This window comes from Ctenopharyngodon idella, chromosome 18 (assembly GCF_019924925.1).
Source record: "Ctenopharyngodon idella isolate HZGC_01 chromosome 18, HZGC01, whole genome shotgun sequence".
In the NCBI taxonomy this organism is placed as follows: domain Eukaryota; kingdom Metazoa; phylum Chordata; class Actinopteri; order Cypriniformes; family Xenocyprididae; genus Ctenopharyngodon; species Ctenopharyngodon idella.
The window spans coordinates 21482431-21502418 of NC_067237.1; the positions used below are offsets into that span (position 1 = coordinate 21482431).

Here is a 19988-nt window from a genome sequence, read left to right on the forward strand (position 1 = left end):
TTATAAAAAAATATCTTAATTTGTGTTTCGAAGATGAACGAAGGTCTTACCCTCATGTCATTCCACACCTGTGAGTAATTAATGACAGAATTTTCATTTTTGGGGGAACTAACCCTTTAAATATTGCTTTTGTGACAATGTCCTTGTGTAGATAGATTTCAATAAATAATTAAAATGCTATTAAAATAAACTTAATATTCTTCATGTAGACAATATATTTCCTTTTGATTTTTTTAAACAAACTAAAAATGAAATAAAAGATAACAACATTAAACTAACATTATATACAGTATAGAAAGAGAGTTTATTTTTATTACAACAAACGTAACAAAGTACATATCATCTTAAATAGAAGGACCTTCACATATTGTCTTGGACAAAGGGGGGACTTGGGGTCAAAAGGTTGAAAACTATTGCTCTACACTCATTTAACACTAGAGGGCGCACTGGACCTATGGATTTTTGAATGATTGACTATAATGTTAATGTTTACCAAATATTCACTAATTATCAGACCATGGCATTGAGTGGCTCTTACAGCCCATGATTCCTTTGTTATTGAACATAACTTTATTGTCCTTACTGGAAATTTGATTTGAGGAAGGGCATGTTGTGGTTGGCTTTGTCACATTTGGTTCTGTCTTTTAACTTTTCCTCATCTTCCTTTTTTTTTTTTTACTTATTCATTCTCTTATTGCCTCACCGCTAATCTTATTATAATCGCTGATACTAAATTTGGAAAGTCTGTAATACAAATATCAGTTAGGGGAAAAATTTCGAAACATAGGAAACCTGTTTTTATGAGATCTTCCTCACATGCATTACACTGAGATAACAACTCATGTCTTACACTAGATGAAAAAAATTCACAGACAAACCGCAGACAGACAAAGATGTGGAAGTACATGTCAAACTTATGATGTGCAAACGACACACACAAGATGAGTTGTGCAATCACCAGGGGATGTTTTTGCCCTCCCAATCTAAAAGAGTTCCACTGTCTTTCTCGGTAACGCTTGTGATGACTTTCATCATACCGCTGATGCTCTCAGCTGTCGTCAGGTAAGCCTGAGGGTGCCACGACAAAAATGACAAATGTGAGAATGCCAAAGAAAGTAAACCACTGAGATGAATATAAAAACACATTTGGAAACTATTACCTGTGGGCCTCCCATTTCTGTCTGGACCCATCCTGGATGGAGTGCCATAACTAGAATGCCATCTTTTTTAAAATCCTCCGCCAAGCAGCGAGTTAACATGTTCAGTGCAGCCTGAAGTTAAGAAACAGTCATGACGTAGTAGTTTTAATAGTGATTTAAGAGTAAAATAAAGTCTGTGATTAACATTACTTAAAAAACGTTCACGTTTTGTTGACTATAGATAACAGTAAAAGCCTCGAGAAGCACCGTACCTTGCTGACCCGATAGGGGTACATTGGAGACATGGAGAAATTCTCAGGGCATCTGGTGATGGATGACAGCAGTGTGGACACATTGATGATAGCCGACCTATTGCAAGACATGCTTGTCTGATGGGGAAACTGAGCTGCAGCCTTGCACAGGAGTGGGTGGAAATTCTGAAAAAAGGAATTAGTTTTCATAGCAAAACTTTATTTTCTTACTCAATATTTTTTCTTGTTTTCCAGTACAAATATCTAAATATTCTTAAAGTGCCCCTATTATGCTTTTTCGCATATTACCTTTCAAAAAGTTCTGCAAAGTTATAAAGATCAAAGTTATTGTCTCCTAACAGAAAAAAAAAACAGAACTGAACTCTGAACTGCCGAAACAAGTCAGCAATTCCAGTCTCACTTCCTGTTACATACCACCTACGTAACAATGTAATAAATTTGCATAATGCCAGCCAAAATGTTGTCTGCTTTGACCTGCCCTCAAACACTGTAGCTCAGGGCTGGAAGAGTTTGGTTCGTGTTGTCAACATATTGGGAAGATGCTGTTTTCTGCGAATCCACTTTGCATGCACTTCAAAAGGAGAAGGACTCGTGCTAGAATTGATATGGAAAGACCAACGCCACTGTGTATCAAGTGCTGAGGAAGCTTCCAGAGCTGAAATTCAAATATGGTAACAGGCATTTTGTTTCCAAACACGCGCTATAAGTGGTAGACCAATCACAACAGCTGGACCATCTGACCAATCAGAGCAGAGGAAGCTTGCGGAAAGGAGGGGTTTAAAGAGACTAAATCTTTGAAAGAAATCTTTGAGAAATAAGGTGATGTGCAATGTATATTATGAGAAAATTTGTGTTTTTTGACCTTGGATGAATGTAAACCTATAGTAGGAGACCTACAAAACAAAACTAGGAACCTTTAAATAGCATAATAGGGACACTTTAAAATAAGGATACATTTATTTGAGAAGCAAAATCATACACCCGGAGCAATGCGACGCAAATGTTTTTTGCTAGTTTCAGCCTGACAAAGGTATCTTTTTCATGTCCTGCGCCTATGTTGTTTAAATAGCAAATGCACTCATGGCCATCTGTTCGCCCATGGGCGTGCTGGTCTGAAAACGAGGTGTGTTCAGGCACATTGTTGGCATGTTGCTATTTTGAGGCAACTGAAAATGACTGTGCTATTGACCAACAAAAACCTGGTTTAAAGTCAATGGTGCAGTATTTATTTTGTTATTGAAAAGACGTGTTAGTAATATGCGCATATAGGCGGGTGCACAATGTGCGTGCATTCTGCTTGTTACATACACAGGGCTGAGCAGCAGCACACAAACATGGCAAATATTAAAAAATTTATTTAAACTGACTCATCAGGTTGAGTGTGTCTATATTCCACCATGCAAATAACAATCCGCCATGGCGCAAGCACACCTGGCTTTTAAAGGGAATAGGAGACGAGTTTATTGCACGTTGCGGCCAAAACACACCCATGACTCATTAAGATACTAGGTACAAGCCTTTTGGACCATGTGCCTGGTGCACTGACCATTTTTTCCATTGTTAAACTAGCAAAAGTGGATTCGGACACGCTCTAAGTGCTCCTGCGCAATGCTCTTCAGACCATGCACTTAGATTGTAAAAATAGGGCCCCAAGTATATTTTTCTGAAAAATAATGTTCAAATTCAAGAGTTTACGCTCAAAACAAGAAAAAGTGGGGTAAAAAAAAACTTCATTCAAAGGGAAAACAATATTATTTCTCTTACCCCATAGACAGATATTTTTCTTGTTTTGAGCATAAATTTACTTGATTTTGATAAATTTTATCTTAAATAATTTTCCTTCTCAAGTAAACATGTCTTTATATATGTATTTTTAGATATTTGTGATGAAAAACAAGACAAATTTACTAAGTAAGAAAATCATTTGTTGCAGTGTTGAAGGTTCACCCACTTTTGCGATGAGCATGGGTCCTACAACATTAGTCGTGTACACGTCCACCATCTCCTGTTTTCCTGTCTCTGCTAGAGATCCTGGGATGTTCACACCGGCATTGTTGATGATCACATTCAGGCCTCTGCCATTTAGCCTGGCTTCCACCAGTTTTGAGGCCTCTGTGATACTAGTTACACTATCAGTGTCTTTTGAAAAATGAGGTAGAACAACATTATATTAGCTTACTATGAGACAATGACTGTCCTAATGAACAGAACCATGAATCAACCATGAAATTACAGCAATATCTATTATTTCATTATGAATCTCTTACTCAGTTGGACAACCGTGATCACATCCTGGTGCTTCTGAGCTAGTTCCTGGAGTTCCTGGAAGACAAGATAGACGTGCTTCTCAGGAACTTACATATCTCAGGAATATACACCTTCATAAAATGACACATCACAAATTAAATGTCACAATTCACTTTATATATGCAGGACAGGAACAGCTGGGTTACCCAACTCGTTTCAGTGGTACAATGACTCATCTACAGTATGTTGTCTTTGTAAAACTGGAATAGACAGTACAAAGTTCAACAAATATCGAGATGTTTTTCATATAACACATAGTACACTGGCCATGACTGAATTTAATCAATCAAAACAATGGCATTAATTAAGCGAAAATCTTGACAATATCTAGTTTTTTTACGGTTTCAGCACCACTTTACTTTAAGGTTTGATTTGTTAACATTAGCATTTGGCATCATCATGAACAGTACATTTACTTATTAATCTAAATGAATTTTTTAAAATTTTAAGTTGTTGTATATAATTAAAATCATATGAATTAAGTAAATTATATAATATAATTACGTATAATAATTAAGTTGTATAAATTAATTTTAATTGTAACTAAAATTAGTTTATATATTATAAACAAACATGAATTAACAATAATTATCATTAACTTACCTAATGAACTAACTCATGTAAACTAATTGAACCTTTCTGTATAGAGTTATCACGGCTTCTTACCTGTGCTCTTGGTCCATTTGGGTCTCTACAACCAGCAAAGATCTGAAATGGAGACGAGGGTGAATTAACCAACTGGCGAACCAACTCAAGTCCAATTCCACGGTTTGATCCAGTCACCAGAACACTGTCACATATTCTAGATGCCATTATCAGTCAGAGGCTTATCTGCGACCTGCACTCCATCTACAATGGAAGGCATGTATATGTATGTTAGTGTCTATGTATTGGATGTGTGGGAGTGTTATGGTATTATGGAGTAATGAATGTTTACCACGTGTCACCGCTTACGCTTCTTAGTCCCTCCCAGGCTACAAAGCCTTCTTCTTCCTGGACAGAGAGAAAACATTTATTCATTTAGCAGGTGTTTTATGCAAAGAATCTTTGCAAATGAGACATGCAGTGTTAAACTGAGATAAACAGGTAACATTTCAGATGTCTTCAGTGTCTCATTGTCATTCTGCTACCATACATTAATTGAAATGCAAGGGAAGAAATTGTCTATCTGATTTTCTCTCGTTTAAGTTTGACTCATTTATGGCCAACAACAAAGTTCTTCGACTCAGATACATATAGGTTTAAACGTTTTAGATGCTATATTGTTAATAAATTATACTTTATTTCATAAGAATGAATGAATTCAAGAACGCCATCCAGTTTCATTTTCAGCATGAAGTTGTTCTTTAAAACACAAACAAATGTGGAAATACATGTTAAACTGCTAAAGCTGCTCATGCGAACCACACAAGAAATGAGTTGAGTAATCAGTTTTGTCAATCGACTGTCTTTCTTAGAGGCTTGTTATGTCACCTTTAAAATATCTAAACATCCTTAAAACAAGATAAATGAATTGTTAATTTTATATACAGGTGCTGGTCATATAATTAGAATATCATCAAAAAGTTGATTTATTTTACTAATTCCATTCAAAAAGTGAAACTTGTATATTATATTCATTCATTACACACAGACTGATATATTTCAAATGTTTATTTCTTTTAATTTTGATGATTATAACTGACAACTAAGGAAAATCCCAAATTTAGTATCTCAGAAAATTCGAATATTGTGAAAAGGTTCAATATTGAAGACACCTGGTGCCACACTCTAATCAGCTAATTAACTCAAAACACCTGCAAAGGCCTTTAAATGGTCTCTCAGTCTAGTTCTGTAGGCTACACAATCATGGGGAAGACTGCTGACTTGAACGTTGTCCAAAAGACGACCATTGATACCTTGCACAAGGAGGGCAAGACACAAAAGGTCATTGCAAAAGAGGCTGGCTGTTCACAGAGCTCTGTGTCCAAGCACATTAATAGAGAGGCGAAGGGAAGGAAAAGATGTGGTAGAAAAAAGTGTACAAGCAATAGGGATAACCGTACCCTGGAGAGGATTGTGAAACAAAACCCATTCAAAAATGTGGGGGAGATTCACAAAGAGTGGACTGCAGCTGGAGTCAGTGCTTCAAGAACCACTACGCACAGACGTATGCAAGACATGGGTTTCAGCTGTCGCATTCCTTGTGTCAAGCCACTCTTGAACAACAGACAGCGTCAGAAGCGTCTCGCCTGGGCTAAAGACAAAAAGGACTGGACTGCTGCTGAGTGGTCCAAAGTTATATTCTCTGATGAAAGAAAATTTTGCATTTCCTTTGGAAATCAGGGTCCCAGAGTCTGGAGGAAGAGATGAGAGGCACACAATCCACGTTGCTTGAGGTCCAGTGTAAAGTTTCCACAGTCAGTGATGGTTTGGGGTGCCATGTCATCTGCTGGTGTTGGTCCACTGTGTTTTCTGAGGTCCAAGGTCAACGCAGCCGTATACCAGGAAGTTTTAGAGCACTTCATGCTTCCTGCTGCTGACCAACTTTATGGAGATGCAGATTTCATTTTCCAACAGGACTTGGCACCTGCACACAGTGCCAAAGCTACCAGTACCTGGTTTGAGGACCATGGTATCCCTGTTCTTAATTGGCCAGCAAACTCGCCTGACCTTAACCCCATAGAAAATCTATGGAGTATTGTGAAGAGGAAGATGCGATATGCCAGATCCAACAATGCAGAAGAGCTGAAGGCCACTATCAGAGCAACCTGGGCTCTTATAACATCTGAGCAGTGCCACAGACTGATCGACTCCATGCCACACCGCATTGCTGCAGTAATTCAGGCAAAAGGAGCCCCAACTAAGTATTGAGTGCTGTACATGCTCATACTTTTCATGTTCATACTTTTCAGTTGGCCAAGATTTCTAAAAATCCTTTCTTTGTATTGGTCTTAAGTAATATTCTAATTTTCTGAGATACTGAATTTGGGATTTTCCTTAGTTGTCAGTTATAATCATCAAAATTAAAAGAAATAAACATTTGAAATATATCAGTCTGTGTGTAATGAATGAATATAATATACAAGTTTCACTTTTTGAATGGAATTAGTGAAATAAATCAACTTTTTGATGATATTCTAATTATATGACCAGCACCTGTGTGTATATATATATATATATATATATATAATTCTTATTTTAAGCATGAATTTAACAAAATAGTGTGCTTTATCCTTAAAACAATTTTAGAAAATTACTAATGGGGTAAGAAAAAATATACTCATATTTTTTAAAAATAAACTACCTTTCAAAAGTTTAGAACAAGTATAAAACATTTATAATGTTACAAAAAATGTCTCAATGTTTAAAATATGATGCTTTTTAAAACTTACTATTCATCAAAAAATCCTGAAAAAAAAATATCATGGTATCTACAAAAATATTGCTTCAGAATATTACCATTTTTACTGTATTTAAATAAAATAAATGCAGCCTTGATGAGAATTACAGACTTTTTCTATCTTACACAATTTGTGAAAGTGAACAGATCTTGTTATACAGAGGTTTATACTGTATATTAACTGAATATGTAAACAATATGAATAGTGTTTACATATTGACTAAACATTACATAGTTATCTTAAGATATACTCACCTCTGTGATAAGCAGGGATCCTGCAACATTAGTTTTGCACACTTCCACCATCCTTTTCCTGTTTTTGGATCAAACCAGCATTGTTGATGATCAGATTCAGGCCTTCGTTTCTCAGCTTGACTTTCACCAAAACTCTTTATAATATTAGTCATCTGATAAAATAGAACATTGTTTTATAAGCAATAATATTAGCAACAACACCAAAAGGATACATAATCAATTTCTTATAATAAAATTCATTTAAGGTGGCATATCAGCCATTAAATTAATAATCATATTTGCTTGTAAATCTCTCACCAAGTTGTGATCATATGCTGAGTTAGTTGCATTTTAGGAGATGTATGTATGTCTGCATAAATTGTACATGATTTACACATGTGTATCTCGTGTCATGTGTCACAATGCACCCTTTATCAACAGCAGAGCTGCAGAAGCAAAACTAGTTTTAAGTGTCACAATGACTTACAAATGAAATATGATCCAGATGCAACTGCACGTGGCAGAAATGTTGATAAGATCTTGATATACATCATTGTGCGTCATGTTATCAGTGTACTAAAGAAAACTAGTAAAACTAAACAAGGACAAACCTTTAAGGTTAAAGGCATGCGGATAATTTCGAAAACATTTTTTAATGGTTTTCCTCTTTGTGTTTCTCCAAAGATTTGCATCGGACCAACTGGTGAACCAACTGGAAAAGTGTTTTCCACGCTTTGATCAGAACATTGAAGTTTAGTAAATATTTAACAAATGGCGCCGCTTACTGTGTCCCTCCCTGAGTCTATAAAAGCCTTTTCTTCTCAGACTAGCTAGACTAGCTAACAGCTATTTCCAGAACATGCAGGTTCCGTCAATGTAATGCCACTGTTAGGGGTCGTTCACTTATCGCGTATAAAAACGCGTGGAAAGCGCGGCCGCACCGCTTTCTCCTTCTTTCCAAAGCGCTTGCGCTCCCGCGGCGTCTGTCGTTGCTATGCAACCATCCTACGAGGAGTAGGAAGTTTCAGCAAAGGATAAATTGATTTCTAGCCCTTGCATTAGCTTTGCTACTAGATATATTTATGGAGATTAGATATAAAAACTACCCTGTACAGCTATGATCAGCTGTTTGGCTGAGATTTCGATGTTTTGTTACGGAAAGCCCGAAGCTGATCGGTTGGTTCTTGTCACATGACCTGCGGCTTGCGGCCTTCTGAAAAGTTGAGAATTTTTCGCGCGGAAAAGACGCGATATGTGAACGGCCCCTTATGTTGACATTTTCTAAGTCAGTATTTTAGTCTTGTTTTACAGTAAAAATGTCCACACATCTTTAAAACAAGATTTACTTGAAATGAAATTTCTGTCATTAATGACTCACCCTGATGTCGTTCCAATCCTTTGTTCATCTTCAGAACACAAATTAAGATATTTCTGATGAAATCCGACGGTTTTTTTAATCCCCCATAGAAAGCAACATAACTTAACTTACCACATTCAAGGTCCAGAAAAGTAGTAAAGACATCGTTAAAATAGTCGACGTGACTACAGTGGTTCAACCTTAATGTTATGAAGCGACGAGAATACTTTTTGTCCGCAAAAACAAAACAAAAATAATGACTTTATTCAACAAATTCGTCTCTTTCCAGTCATTCTCGTATGCTGTTGAATAAAGTAATTATTTTTGTTTTGTTTTTGCACACAAAAAGTATTCTCGTCGCTTCGTAACATTAAGGTTGAACCACTGTAGTCACGTCGACTATTTTAACGATGTCTTTACTACTTTTCTGGACATTGAATGTGGTAATTACATTGCTTTCTATGGGGGATAATCTTAATTTGTGTTCTGAAGATGAACAAAGGTCTTACGGATGTGGAACGACAGGACGGTGAGTAATTAATGACTAAAAATTCATTTTTGGGTGAACTAACCCTTTTAAACAAGAAAAAAAAAAAAAAAAAGTGGTATTTGATGAAAAAAATGTTTAAAATCTTTGCAAAAAGTTAAAGCAGATTTAAGGAACTGTCTATATTATTATAATTTTTTCCTGACAGAACATTCTAATCAGGATGCTGACAGTATATTGCAGAAGTACATCGAATTAGACATTATGGCCACTAGGTGGCAGAACATAATTACTTATGTCACCAGGGTAAAAAAAAAATTGTTAAAAAACACTGCCTGAATGAACAATTGTCTGTGTAAAATAATATGGAACCAAGTAAACTTTTTTAACACATTTTTTTTTTCCAAGTTCAAGGTCATCTGACTGATCTTTTATCACACACAAACAAAAAAGAGACACAAAACAGACTATAACTGCCCCAGACACTCTCATACCTGTTCACAAGCACTCACAACAGAGAAAAACACAAAACAGCCCGTCCTCTCAAACTAGGACAAAGAGCAGCTGATACAGACACGTAACCATGGTGACCAGGTGACGTCTCACATTCCAGCTTGAGCTCTCAGATTTCAGATGGGAGGCCAGTGGCCAATATTAATGTATCTCCATCATACTGACTAAAACGATGCCAGTCTGGGAAGGTGGCAAGGACTTATTGATCAGAAAGCCAAAAAATAATTCAAAACAGCTGCAGAGAGGAATATAGTAAATCGAGACTACATGTTCAGGTCATGCACAGGTGGGCATCCTTAAATTTCCCGCAACAAATACGCATATGTCATGACTAGTCAGCGATTCCCTGTCGCTTGGCCTGTTCGTATGAGTTGTGTGACAGTACAGAGGGCATTAGCTTCAAGCTAGAGGCCAATCATACCATGCCAGGAATTCTTTTTTTTCTTTAAGCTAAAGCCTGTGGAATGCTGGGTAGGCAGCTGAGAGGCTGACGGCTGGCGGCATGGGTCTGGTAACCTGCTGAGGGATGTGGGAGAGCCAGGGGAATGTAGAGTCCTCAAAGCGAAGTGTACCAGCTAGTCTGGCAGCATTCCTTACACATAAACGCACACACACACACCTCGAAAACCCACACAAACATTCCACGTCTCTTTCCTCACAACCTGTACGTCCGAGCGTATCTTTGGTGCATGAACAGTTTTAGCAGTACTGAGTGTCCCTGTATTAAAAATATCACCAGCCTTCTTCCTCATCAAACATTAATGAAAGCTGGTCTATACTTACTACGTCATTTCCATGTCTGGAGCGCCACGAAAGACTTCATGTTCCCATCATGCTGTGTTGGGAATCTAAACTGAGAGAACAACAAACGATGCTCAAATGGCACATATAAAATATCCTTCAATATATATATAAATATAAGTCTGTATATATATATATATATATATATATATATATAAAATATACAGTGCATCAATAATGAAGTACTTGTAATTAGATTATATTATGTTTTTAATACGCATAACCACACAACAGTTACTTTTTTATTGATTACATGATATTCTCACAGTGGCAGTAAATTTTGATTGTTTTTATTTTAAAATTATTTAATTTAATTTAAAAAAATGTAATTTTTTAATTACTTAAAGACTCCCTTAAAGACTCCCATCTTTGATCACCAAAATGACATATTTAAAATTTTTTCCTGTGAAAAAAATTTCTTCATGCCTTAAAATAGCTTTAAAGGGTTAGTTCACCCAAAACTTAAAATTATGTAATTTATTAATCACTCTCATGTCGTTCCACACCCGTAAGACCTTCGTTCATCTTTGGAACACAAATTAAGATATTTTTGATAAAATCCGATGGCTCAGTGAGGCCTGCATTGACAGCAATAACACTCCCTTTTTCAATGCCCAGTAAGCTACTAAAAACATATTTAAAACAGTTCATGTGACTACAGTGGTAGTCCTTAATATTATAAAGAGATGAGAATATTTTTGTGCGCCAAAAATAACAAAATAGTGGCGCTCTGAACCACTGATTTGAAACAAATGATTCATAAGCTTCGAAGCTCCATGAATCAGTGTTTTGAAATCGGCCATCACTAGATATTGTGGAATAAAGTCGTTATTTTTGTTATTTTTCAAAAAGTATTCTCGTCGCTTTATAATATTAAGGTTGAACCGCTGTAGTCACATGAACTGTTTTTAGTAGCTTTCTGGGCATTGAAAAAGGGAGTGTTATTGCTGGCGATGCAGGCCTTTAAGATATTTTATCAAAAATATCTTAATTTGTGTTCCAAAGATGAACGAAGGTCTTACGGGTGTGGAACGACATGAGGGTGATTAATAAATGACATAATTTTTGTTTTTGGGTGAACTAACCCTTAACTGTAACTCTACACCCTTGCCTCACACAATAGTATTGCTTTTTACAATGCCGGACACATAACAGTAATTAATATGATTAGCCTTTTGCTTGACCACGTTATCAAATAGCTAATAATGTGTTGCTAATGTTACACAAACCATGTTCCCATCATCTCAGAGTCAAAAAAAAAAAAAAAATCAGCATCCTTACAAACGCTTTGAACAACTTGAGGTATACATCATAATATACATCATACATCCGCTATATTGCTAAATCTACCCAATTTTTCATACCAACAGAAAAATATACCGGGCTAACCTTCTCTTGACACTCCCTTGCTTCAGAGTGGTCATGGTTAATGATATGCTAAAGCCCGCTGGCACTTGACGTGATTGGTTAAGGTAGTTTGTGATGCATGAAACATCAGTGATTTCAAACCGCATTTTTGAAACTGTCTTTAGATCACTGCAGATTTAAAGAGAAAATACTCAGTAATGGTGTTGAGTGATGAATTTGCACATGGTTTGTCTTAAAGCATGTTAAAAACACCACATAGACAAACACAGCATTAAAAACTTGATTTTCTCCACAGGGGGACTTTAATAGCTTTTCATTAAACTCACGAACCCCTGCAGTTCCATCACGAACCCCAGTCTGAGATACCCTGACGTGATATGAAAATTAATGCACTTCATGTTGTTGATCATAAAAAATTTAAAAAAAATTCTCATTGTATTTTTACGTCAATATGGTACAAGATTATCCTATTCAAATCACTGGATAAACGAGTTAGGTCAAAAGTAATCGAAAAGTAATCCAAAAGTAGTCAGATTATATTACCTTCAATGTGCAATGTAATAGATTACATTACTAATTTGATTAATTTGATGCTGCCATTGTAGTCATACTGACTGTATTTGTGCCACATCAATGTCAATCTGTTTTCTATGAATATTTCTGCCTGTCCATATATTGTGTTGATTGTGGACCCACCATGTTACACACCTTGCACAGAGAATCAGAATGAAGGTCATGACCCCTTTAAGTTTCTCTGACAACTGATTCAACCTCTAAACCTCTAAACAATGACCACATTTAACGTACTGTAAATTATTTGAATTATTTTTTTATAACATTTATTACAACAAAACTGCAAATATATCTTTAATTACTACTAACAATTCTTGGTTCGTCGGACTTAACCAAAAAATGATTTGGAGTTCATTTGGAGTTTAATAACACCTCTGAACGGTTTAATGACTGAATGAGTCAGATTCAATACTGGGAAGCTTCGGAGCGTTATGAATCAGCGTGTCGAATCATGATTCGGATCGCGTGTCAAACCGCCAAACTGCTGAAATCCACTGATTTGACACGCTGACTCTTAATGCTACGAAGCTTCCTGAAGCAGTGTTTTGAAATCGGCCATCACTATATAAGTCATTATTTTGTTTTTTTTGGCGCACCAAAAATATTCTCGTCGCTTTATAATATTAATATTGAACCACTGTACTCACATGAACTGATTTAAATATGTCTTTAGTACATTAATGGATCTTGAGAGAGGAAATGTCATTGCTGGCTATGCAGGCCTCACTGAGCCATCGGATTTCAACAAAAATATCTTAATTTGTGTTCCGAAGATTAACGAAGGTGTGGAACGGCATGAGGGTGAGCAATTAATGACATTATTTTCATTTTTGGGTGAACTAACCCTTTAAATGGACACCACGGCTCATGCTGTTATTGTATACAGAGATGCACACAAAGTGGTACATTTTTTTTTTTTTTTAAATGTAATTTTTTAATTTATTTATTTTAGTTTCAAGCTAGAACGCTATTTTGTACAATTTCACCAGGTGTTAGTTGCTTTTGTTCTGAACAGAGTTCTCGTCACATGTCCAATGTCACACCATCTACACTACTGTTCAAAAGTTTGGGTCGGTAAGTCTCTTATGCACACCAAAGTTACATTTATTTGATCAAAAATACAGTAAAACAGTAACATTGTGAAATATTACTACTATATATATATATAGTATAGTAATTTATTTATTTTTTTTCTACTTGAATATATTTTCAAATGTAATTTATTCCTGTGACCACACAGCTGAATTTTCAGCATCATTACTCCAGTCTTCAGTGTCACATTATCCTTCAGAAATCATTCTAATATGCTGATTTGCTGGTCAAGAAACATTTCTTATTATTATCTATGGTGAAAACAGTCGTGCATTGACTCTTTGTAATTGAAATGATCATTCTGTTTGAACACACTCTCAAGTAGACTAAAACGGTACAATAGGGATGTAAACACCTGAGTTGAATAATTCAGTGCGTGGTCAGAGAACAAAAAAATACTTGTGATTCCAGACAGGTATGATCGGCATGTTTGCTCATTCTGCTGACATGACTGAGGTATGAGACATCTATGTAATTTCATGTGAGAGAGCGAGTAAGATCTATTCGGTTAGGAGGCTACTTTTTCATATTAAAGTCACTTATCTAAACCGACTGGCTATATCCGGCTTAAAATGACTCTAAAGGACATAATTTGTACTGCATATCTTTATATTCTTGTGATGGTGCCTGCTTCATTTGAGATCAAGAAGGTAACTGTGAGCCATTCGCTGACAGATTACAGAAAATTAGTAAATCGTCTGCCACATAATTTCTGTTCTCTCTCTCCCTCTCAAAAACAAAAAACAAAACAGGTCATGATGACAACAATTTATGATAATTCAAGTTCAGTTTCACCTCTTATTTCCTCAATTATATGAGGCCTGATGAAGAGCAGAGGTGGGAGTATTACATATCTTATCAGCTTGTACTAACCAGACCTCTCTTGAATAGCCCACATTCTTAAGCATCCATCACCTAAGCAACTACAAACTTAAATAGCCCTGTTTTAGAAACTAATACTTGGTGGATGAGTATAATGGACCCATTCACCTGTTTAAACAGTAAGCTCCAGGTTTACCACCTGACTCTCTGTATTTTGAAGCTCCCATCACCTCCACCTCTGTTATTCTGTGACGCGTAATACGTGTCTTCCTGTGGTGATATACGATTACAGTGAGTCATTTTAGAAAGGACGACTTACTCTAAACTGCTTCTCGAGTTTCTGCTTCTCATGCGAAACGTCACTCCACAGACCTCAAGCCTCAGCAGGTACTTATCTAACAAACATCTGGTTTGACAGGTTAAATACTTTAAGTATGAGTACATGGATGAACCAGAGGAGATAACTTTACCTACTTAGTCAGGTGTCAGACAGATATTTTTGAAAATTCTCCAGGCATTTCATGTCCCCAAGAATAATCAAATGTAGAAGAATTTAAAAATGTTGTATGAAGATTGTCCAAAACACCCCACTTTTCCAAATCAGCTGAGTCACACATGTATTCAAACTTAATTTCTATGCTATATTCCAGGAAATTGTTGGGTCTAGACCAAATGCAGAGCAGATCAAAGTACTGACCGTTGCGATGAGCAACCAGGATTATCATCTCCCTCCACATTCCGGCATTCTTCTGCTTTCCATCATCATCTGAGCTGGAGAGAGGCCCGTGGAGAGGGTGTGCAGAGCAGAGACTGGACACACAACAAGGGAAACACAAGAAAGGGAAGGTTTAATTAAGACCGGCGGCTCAAATAGAGTAAAGGGAAAAATATGGGGGAAAAACAAGGGGGGAAATCTAGTGAGTAAATGTCACATTTTTGTACACAAATGGCTTTGTGTTAATAGTTTCTCTATGCAAGTTTTATAATCTGTTGACAGTACACAGAAATGCTTACATGTACAAAGTTCTCTCATTTCTAGTATTTTCTAAACCTTAAGGTGTGCTTTTCTCCGAAACATAAAGGAACATGTATATAATTATAGCAGTTCTGGTATTAAATCATTCACTGAGAGAACAGACAGACACTTTAAAGCAGCAGTTTTCAACCAGGGGGCCGGGACCAATAGGGGGCCTCAGCAAACTTCCAACGGGACTTCCAATTATTTAAATGAATATTAAAATTGATACAATTAATATTAATGAATTTTAAATGATTTTGAGATATATTTTTCCCCATTAACTATTTGTTTCCCCATTTCTGTTTATAAAAAAGCAGCTTTGACATTATTATAGCAAAAAATAAGAGAGGAAATGTCTTACTTCATATGGGGAGCCTTTGAAAATTGTGCTGGACAATTGGGGGGCAAGTTGTCACAAGGTCAAATTTGGTATTTTTGCTATTTGTTCCATTTTTCCTAATTATTTTACTTTATTTAAAGCTTATTATAAGGTGTTAAAAGGAAGGTTTCATTGTGACGACTTAGCCCGTAAAGTGGGACAACATGCCCCATGACTGAATCATTATTTTACAAAAGGTGTTTAATATTTCTTTTATGTGCCAATATAGAAATTGACTCAAAAAACATTCGCTGAGAAATATTTGCTGGCATACGAAATGTGACAACTAGCCCCAGTCTCCCCTAAGATTCATGATTTCCAATGCAACCCCTGCAGGGAGAAAGACACAAGAAACCACATAACAAACCTGATCTTTTTCTGAGGATCTGGAGAAAGGAAATTTTGCTGAACCTTCTCTTATTGGTCGTGACGTCATTTGTTGTGGTTTATTAATATCATTTAACACTATGAGGTCACTGAGTCATGAGGAATTTTTATATCCCACCCTGAGGGGTCAAGTCAAAGGAACATTAGGCTTCCATGTGACATTACGCACGACCACGCCTTCTAACGGCGGTCCGCTTGACGTCAGTGTTATTGAAAGCCACAAGCTCCGCCCACCCCCGGGCGAACGGCTCTAACAAATCAGTCCGTGCCTGTGAAGCAGTACTGCGGATCGCGACTGTCAGTTCACTCATGCTGCGCACACGATCTCTGGCTGCTGACTCCAGTATCTAGGGGCACTCTAGTGCGATACTGCCCGTGGGAATATACATACCGCAAACATGTCACGGCATCACAGGACGCCGTTGAAAAACGAGGAGAGTGTGGTGGAGGTGAAGAGCAAAGTAAGTGAATCCGATAAATGTTGCATTAGGCTGCGTTTGACAGCGTGCGTATGTAAACACTGCTGTTTACGCAGCCCTCCACGGGAGCGTTCCCGTAATTGGAGGGTTTTCAATCCGGCGCATCAGGGTAGGGGTTTGTGTACTAATCCATCCATAGAGAGAAACGCTGATGGTGCTGTATGTGTCAGACTACGAGGCGCGAGACGAGCGCGTTTGGCTGGGATCATTATGACAGCAGGTCTCTGTTCGGTTCGTGTGATGTGATATGCGGTTCTGGTGCAGTGTGAAGGACCCTACTAATATACAGACGTGCGCAATGAGGCGATTGGGCCCTGTTGATTGATTATGCATGTTACATACCAATAACGAAGAACCGAATCCCGCAGTCCAAGAAGAATCAGGTCGTAATGATGCATTTGAAAGGCATTAATCAAATTAGCAGAGCTGTGTAGGCTACTACATAAACTCGATAAGACGCTAGTTCAGGGTATTTACCCAAGATAAATTCGCCTGTTTTTCTTCAATTAAAATAAGCAGGTATTAATAAGCAATAAAACAATTTGTTTGTTTGGAATTCAGCTGGCACGAGGCCACAGGTAATCATAACCTTGCTTATGTTGAGTGCTACAGAACGATTGTGAGCGATATTATTGCTCTATAAATATTTAAATATCTAACGTTTCAGACAATTATTAACCAGTTAGTTTGTGTATTTCTTCTCCGCTGGTGAAAATTCTTCCAGAAGAAGCCAAAACATCAAGCTTTGAGTGTAGCCAAGCAACACACACTAAAAGCCGGACTGGATCAATGTTTATGATTGGAGCGGAGCGACCCCTGTCAAAGCGTTCTGTCAAATCTGCCGGCTCCAGCTCAACTTCGGATTTTTCATTTCGTGATACATCCGTGAACAGTGAAATGCTAAGTATTACCAATCTTTAAGGCTACCTCATACCAAACGTTAGTCGATGAGAAGAGGCTTGGTTCAGTTGGTTGACTAAATATTAATTGGTCTGTTGGTCGCGGAAAAAAAACCTAGATAAACGGTTAACTTAGATAAATGTCAACAGTTATTAGGGGAAAAAAAGATTTTTTTAGTTGATTTTGCTTATTTTAAATCATTTAAAGGGTTAGTTCACCCAAAAATGAAAATTCTGCCATTAATTACTCTCCCTCATGTCGTTCCACACCCGTAAGACCTTCGTTCATCTTCGGAACACAAATTAGGATATTTTTGATGAAATCCGAGATGTATATGACTCATCCATAGACAGCAATATAATCAACACTTTCAAGGTCCAGAAAGGTACTAAAGACATTGTTAAAACTGTCGACGTGACTGCAGTGGTTCAACCTACATTTTGTGCGCAAAAACAAAACAAAAGTAACGACTTTATTCAACAATATCTTCTCTTCTGTGTCATTCTCATACGTTGATTACATCCAGTGCTTCCAGGTTCTACGTCAGAACGCCGACTCATTATTGGCCGGCTCCTGCGTCATCATCACAAGCATGTGTCGTGCTGGTCACGTGATCAGCTTTGGCCAATACTGAGCCGGCATTTTTACGTAAACACTAAAGCCTTCACTGTGATTACTGCGTCACCTGCGTATGGATAATGACGGAAGAGAAGAGATGGTTGAATAAAGAGTGTTTTAACAATGTCTTTAGTACCTTTCCGGACCTTGAAAGTGTTGATTATATTGCTGTCTATGGACGAGTCATATATCTTTCAGATTTCATCAAAGTTATCTTAATTTGTGTTCCGAAGATGAACGAAGGTCTTACGGGTGGGCCCCTAGTGGGCCCCTGCCCCTGGTTGAGAACCACTGTTTTAGAAGACCAGCTGTTGTTTAATAGTATTTGACAGTTGTCTCAATTAAAATGTCATTGTGATAAACAATGTCTGTTGATCTCTCAGGCCATACGGATGTGTAAACAAGCCTCAATTATGGGAGGAAACCATCTTTAGTAGATTACATCTGATTGTGCATGAATGAATGTCAACAGGCAACATGAAAAAAAGCTACAACTACTGTTGTATTGATATTTAAAATATTTCATGTATTTTATTACTTACCTCATGGCCTCTTATTATTACTAAAGACACAGACCACTTATTGTTGGCCTCTGGTGTATTGGAGTTGTTTGTTGTCAGTGTGCCCAGTATACTTATTGGAAAACCTCAACCACAATCTGCCAAACAGAGTAGGATATGTTTTATTATCCCTCCATCCTTGAGAAATGTTAGGCGGGCAGTGCATAGATGTGTGTGAAAGATGAGAATAGTAAAGAGGGGCCATCTAGTAGGATTCCTGGCCTGGATGTAATATAGTGTCTTTTTTATTATTATTTTTGCCTTAACTGGCTAATTTAATCACTTGAATCCTCCTGCATGAGGTTTTGGTTTTCATAACAGGCTGTGCAATGTGTTTTGTGACACTCTTTTCTTCCTGAGAGGAAATTGGTAGGAATTGTTTTCTTTTCTACTTTTCCAGCTCTTAATGGATCCTGTCTCATATTCTCTATCACTTACTCATTGCAAAGGCATTTTTAGTGAACATGTAGTTTGAGGTTTGTGTTGAACAATTCATAGTGATGTTTTTTTTTCAAAGAGGAATTTTTCATTGGTAAAGTATGACAGGTATGGCCTTTTTATCTGTATTGCTATGGTTACTGTGGTGATCCCACATAACAGCTCAAATTAATGTTTTTTCTGACCTCAATTTGTTGAAAAGTAAGATTATTATAGAATAATAGCTGAAATGTCATTTTGGTACAAAGGCAATTATTTCAAAGGTGTTGATGCTTGTTATAAAGGGGGAGGTGATGGAAATGTTTTCAAGTGGGATGATGAATATATTCAAATATGTTACGCAACATGTGAGGAAAAGTAAAAATCACTTTATTAGGCAATTGGGAGATTAATATTTTACTTCTGTAATCAGAACATATATTTCTGAGGATATTCAACAAGGAAAAAAGTAAGACCTGATTTTATGCATCATGAATTGATTGGACTATGAAAGTAGTCATTTGATCACTTCAACACAATGGTATAAAAAAAGAGAAAAGATTAAACAAATGTCTGAAAATTTCAGTCCCTGATCACATCTAAAAGAATTCTGTGCATTTCTATATAGTCAAATTTTAACACACCTGCTGCCTGTAAGAAACAATGTTCTTCATTCTTATCTACTGCAGGAACATTTTTTTTGTTTGTTTTTGTGAATGGGAGCATGGCATCTTAAAGAACACTCCCTGTGACCTACTGAATGACTCCTTATTCAAATGAGCTACAATATGACCTTGCGTGTTTTGGACTAGCATTCTCCATCTCCATATGAAAGTTATTCTCAGTGGATGAAGGAGAAAACTTTTGGCCCAGATGCAATTCC

General features: G+C 36.9%; 2 protein-coding genes and 1 long non-coding RNA gene across 5 annotated transcripts in view; 1 reads left to right on the plus strand and 2 right to left on the minus strand.

Moving 5' to 3' along the window:
* Positions 1-280: 280 nt before the first annotated feature.
* On the minus strand, positions 281-7446 carry zgc:158868 (uncharacterized protein LOC791147 homolog). 2 transcript variants are annotated; one of them, XM_051871324.1, is made up of 8 exons: positions 7356-7446; positions 4656-4711; positions 4385-4567; positions 3679-3733; positions 3363-3550; positions 1412-1576; positions 1161-1271; positions 281-1068 (listed from the first exon to the last, which is right to left on the minus strand). In XM_051871324.1, the coding sequence occupies exons 3-8, from the start codon at positions 4529-4531 to the stop codon at positions 955-957; spliced, it is 780 nt and encodes a 259-aa protein (XP_051727284.1). In that variant the 5' UTR covers positions 4532-4567; positions 4656-4711; positions 7356-7446; the 3' UTR covers positions 281-954. The 2 variants fall into 2 exon arrangements, with proteins under 2 accessions (XP_051727284.1, XP_051727285.1); XM_051871325.1 differs by lacking the exons at positions 4656-4711; positions 7356-7446 and having other exon boundaries at positions 4385-4614.
* A 2347-nt stretch (positions 7447-9793) lies between these two features.
* LOC127500053 (uncharacterized) lies at positions 9794-16249 on the minus strand. Of its 2 annotated transcripts, none has more exons than XR_007926245.1 (3): positions 16112-16249; positions 15045-15157; positions 9794-10544 (listed from the first exon to the last, which is right to left on the minus strand). It is a non-coding gene; the product is annotated as an uncharacterized LOC127500053 (long non-coding RNA). The 2 variants fall into 2 exon arrangements; XR_007926246.1 differs by having other exon boundaries at positions 10471-10539.
* A 137-nt stretch (positions 16250-16386) lies between these two features.
* The window catches only part of pard6a (par-6 family cell polarity regulator alpha), a 30195-nt gene continuing 26593 nt past the window's right edge, over positions 16387-19988 (plus strand). The window contains exon 1 of the mRNA XM_051870925.1: positions 16387-16592. Within this exon, the coding sequence (XP_051726885.1) occupies positions 16530-16592 (63 nt within the window). The 5' untranslated portion in view covers positions 16387-16529. The remainder of the gene's footprint in view (positions 16593-19988) is intronic.

What these genes read in the sequence shown, in the direction of transcription:
- zgc:158868 (XM_051871324.1), bottom strand. Translation starts at nt 4,531, where the DNA reads ATGGCATCTAGAATATGTGACAGTGTTCTGGTGACTGGATCAAACCGT. An exon ending in CAAATGGACCAAGAGCACAG is followed by an intron (nt 3,734 to 4,384) that starts GTAAGAAGCCGT and finishes CTTGTCTTCCAG; the next exon opens with GAACTCCAGGAACTAGCTCA. An exon ending in GATCACGGTTGTCCAACTGA is followed by an intron (nt 3,551 to 3,678) that starts GTAAGAGATTCA and finishes ATTTTTCAAAAG; the next exon opens with ACACTGATAGTGTAACTAGT.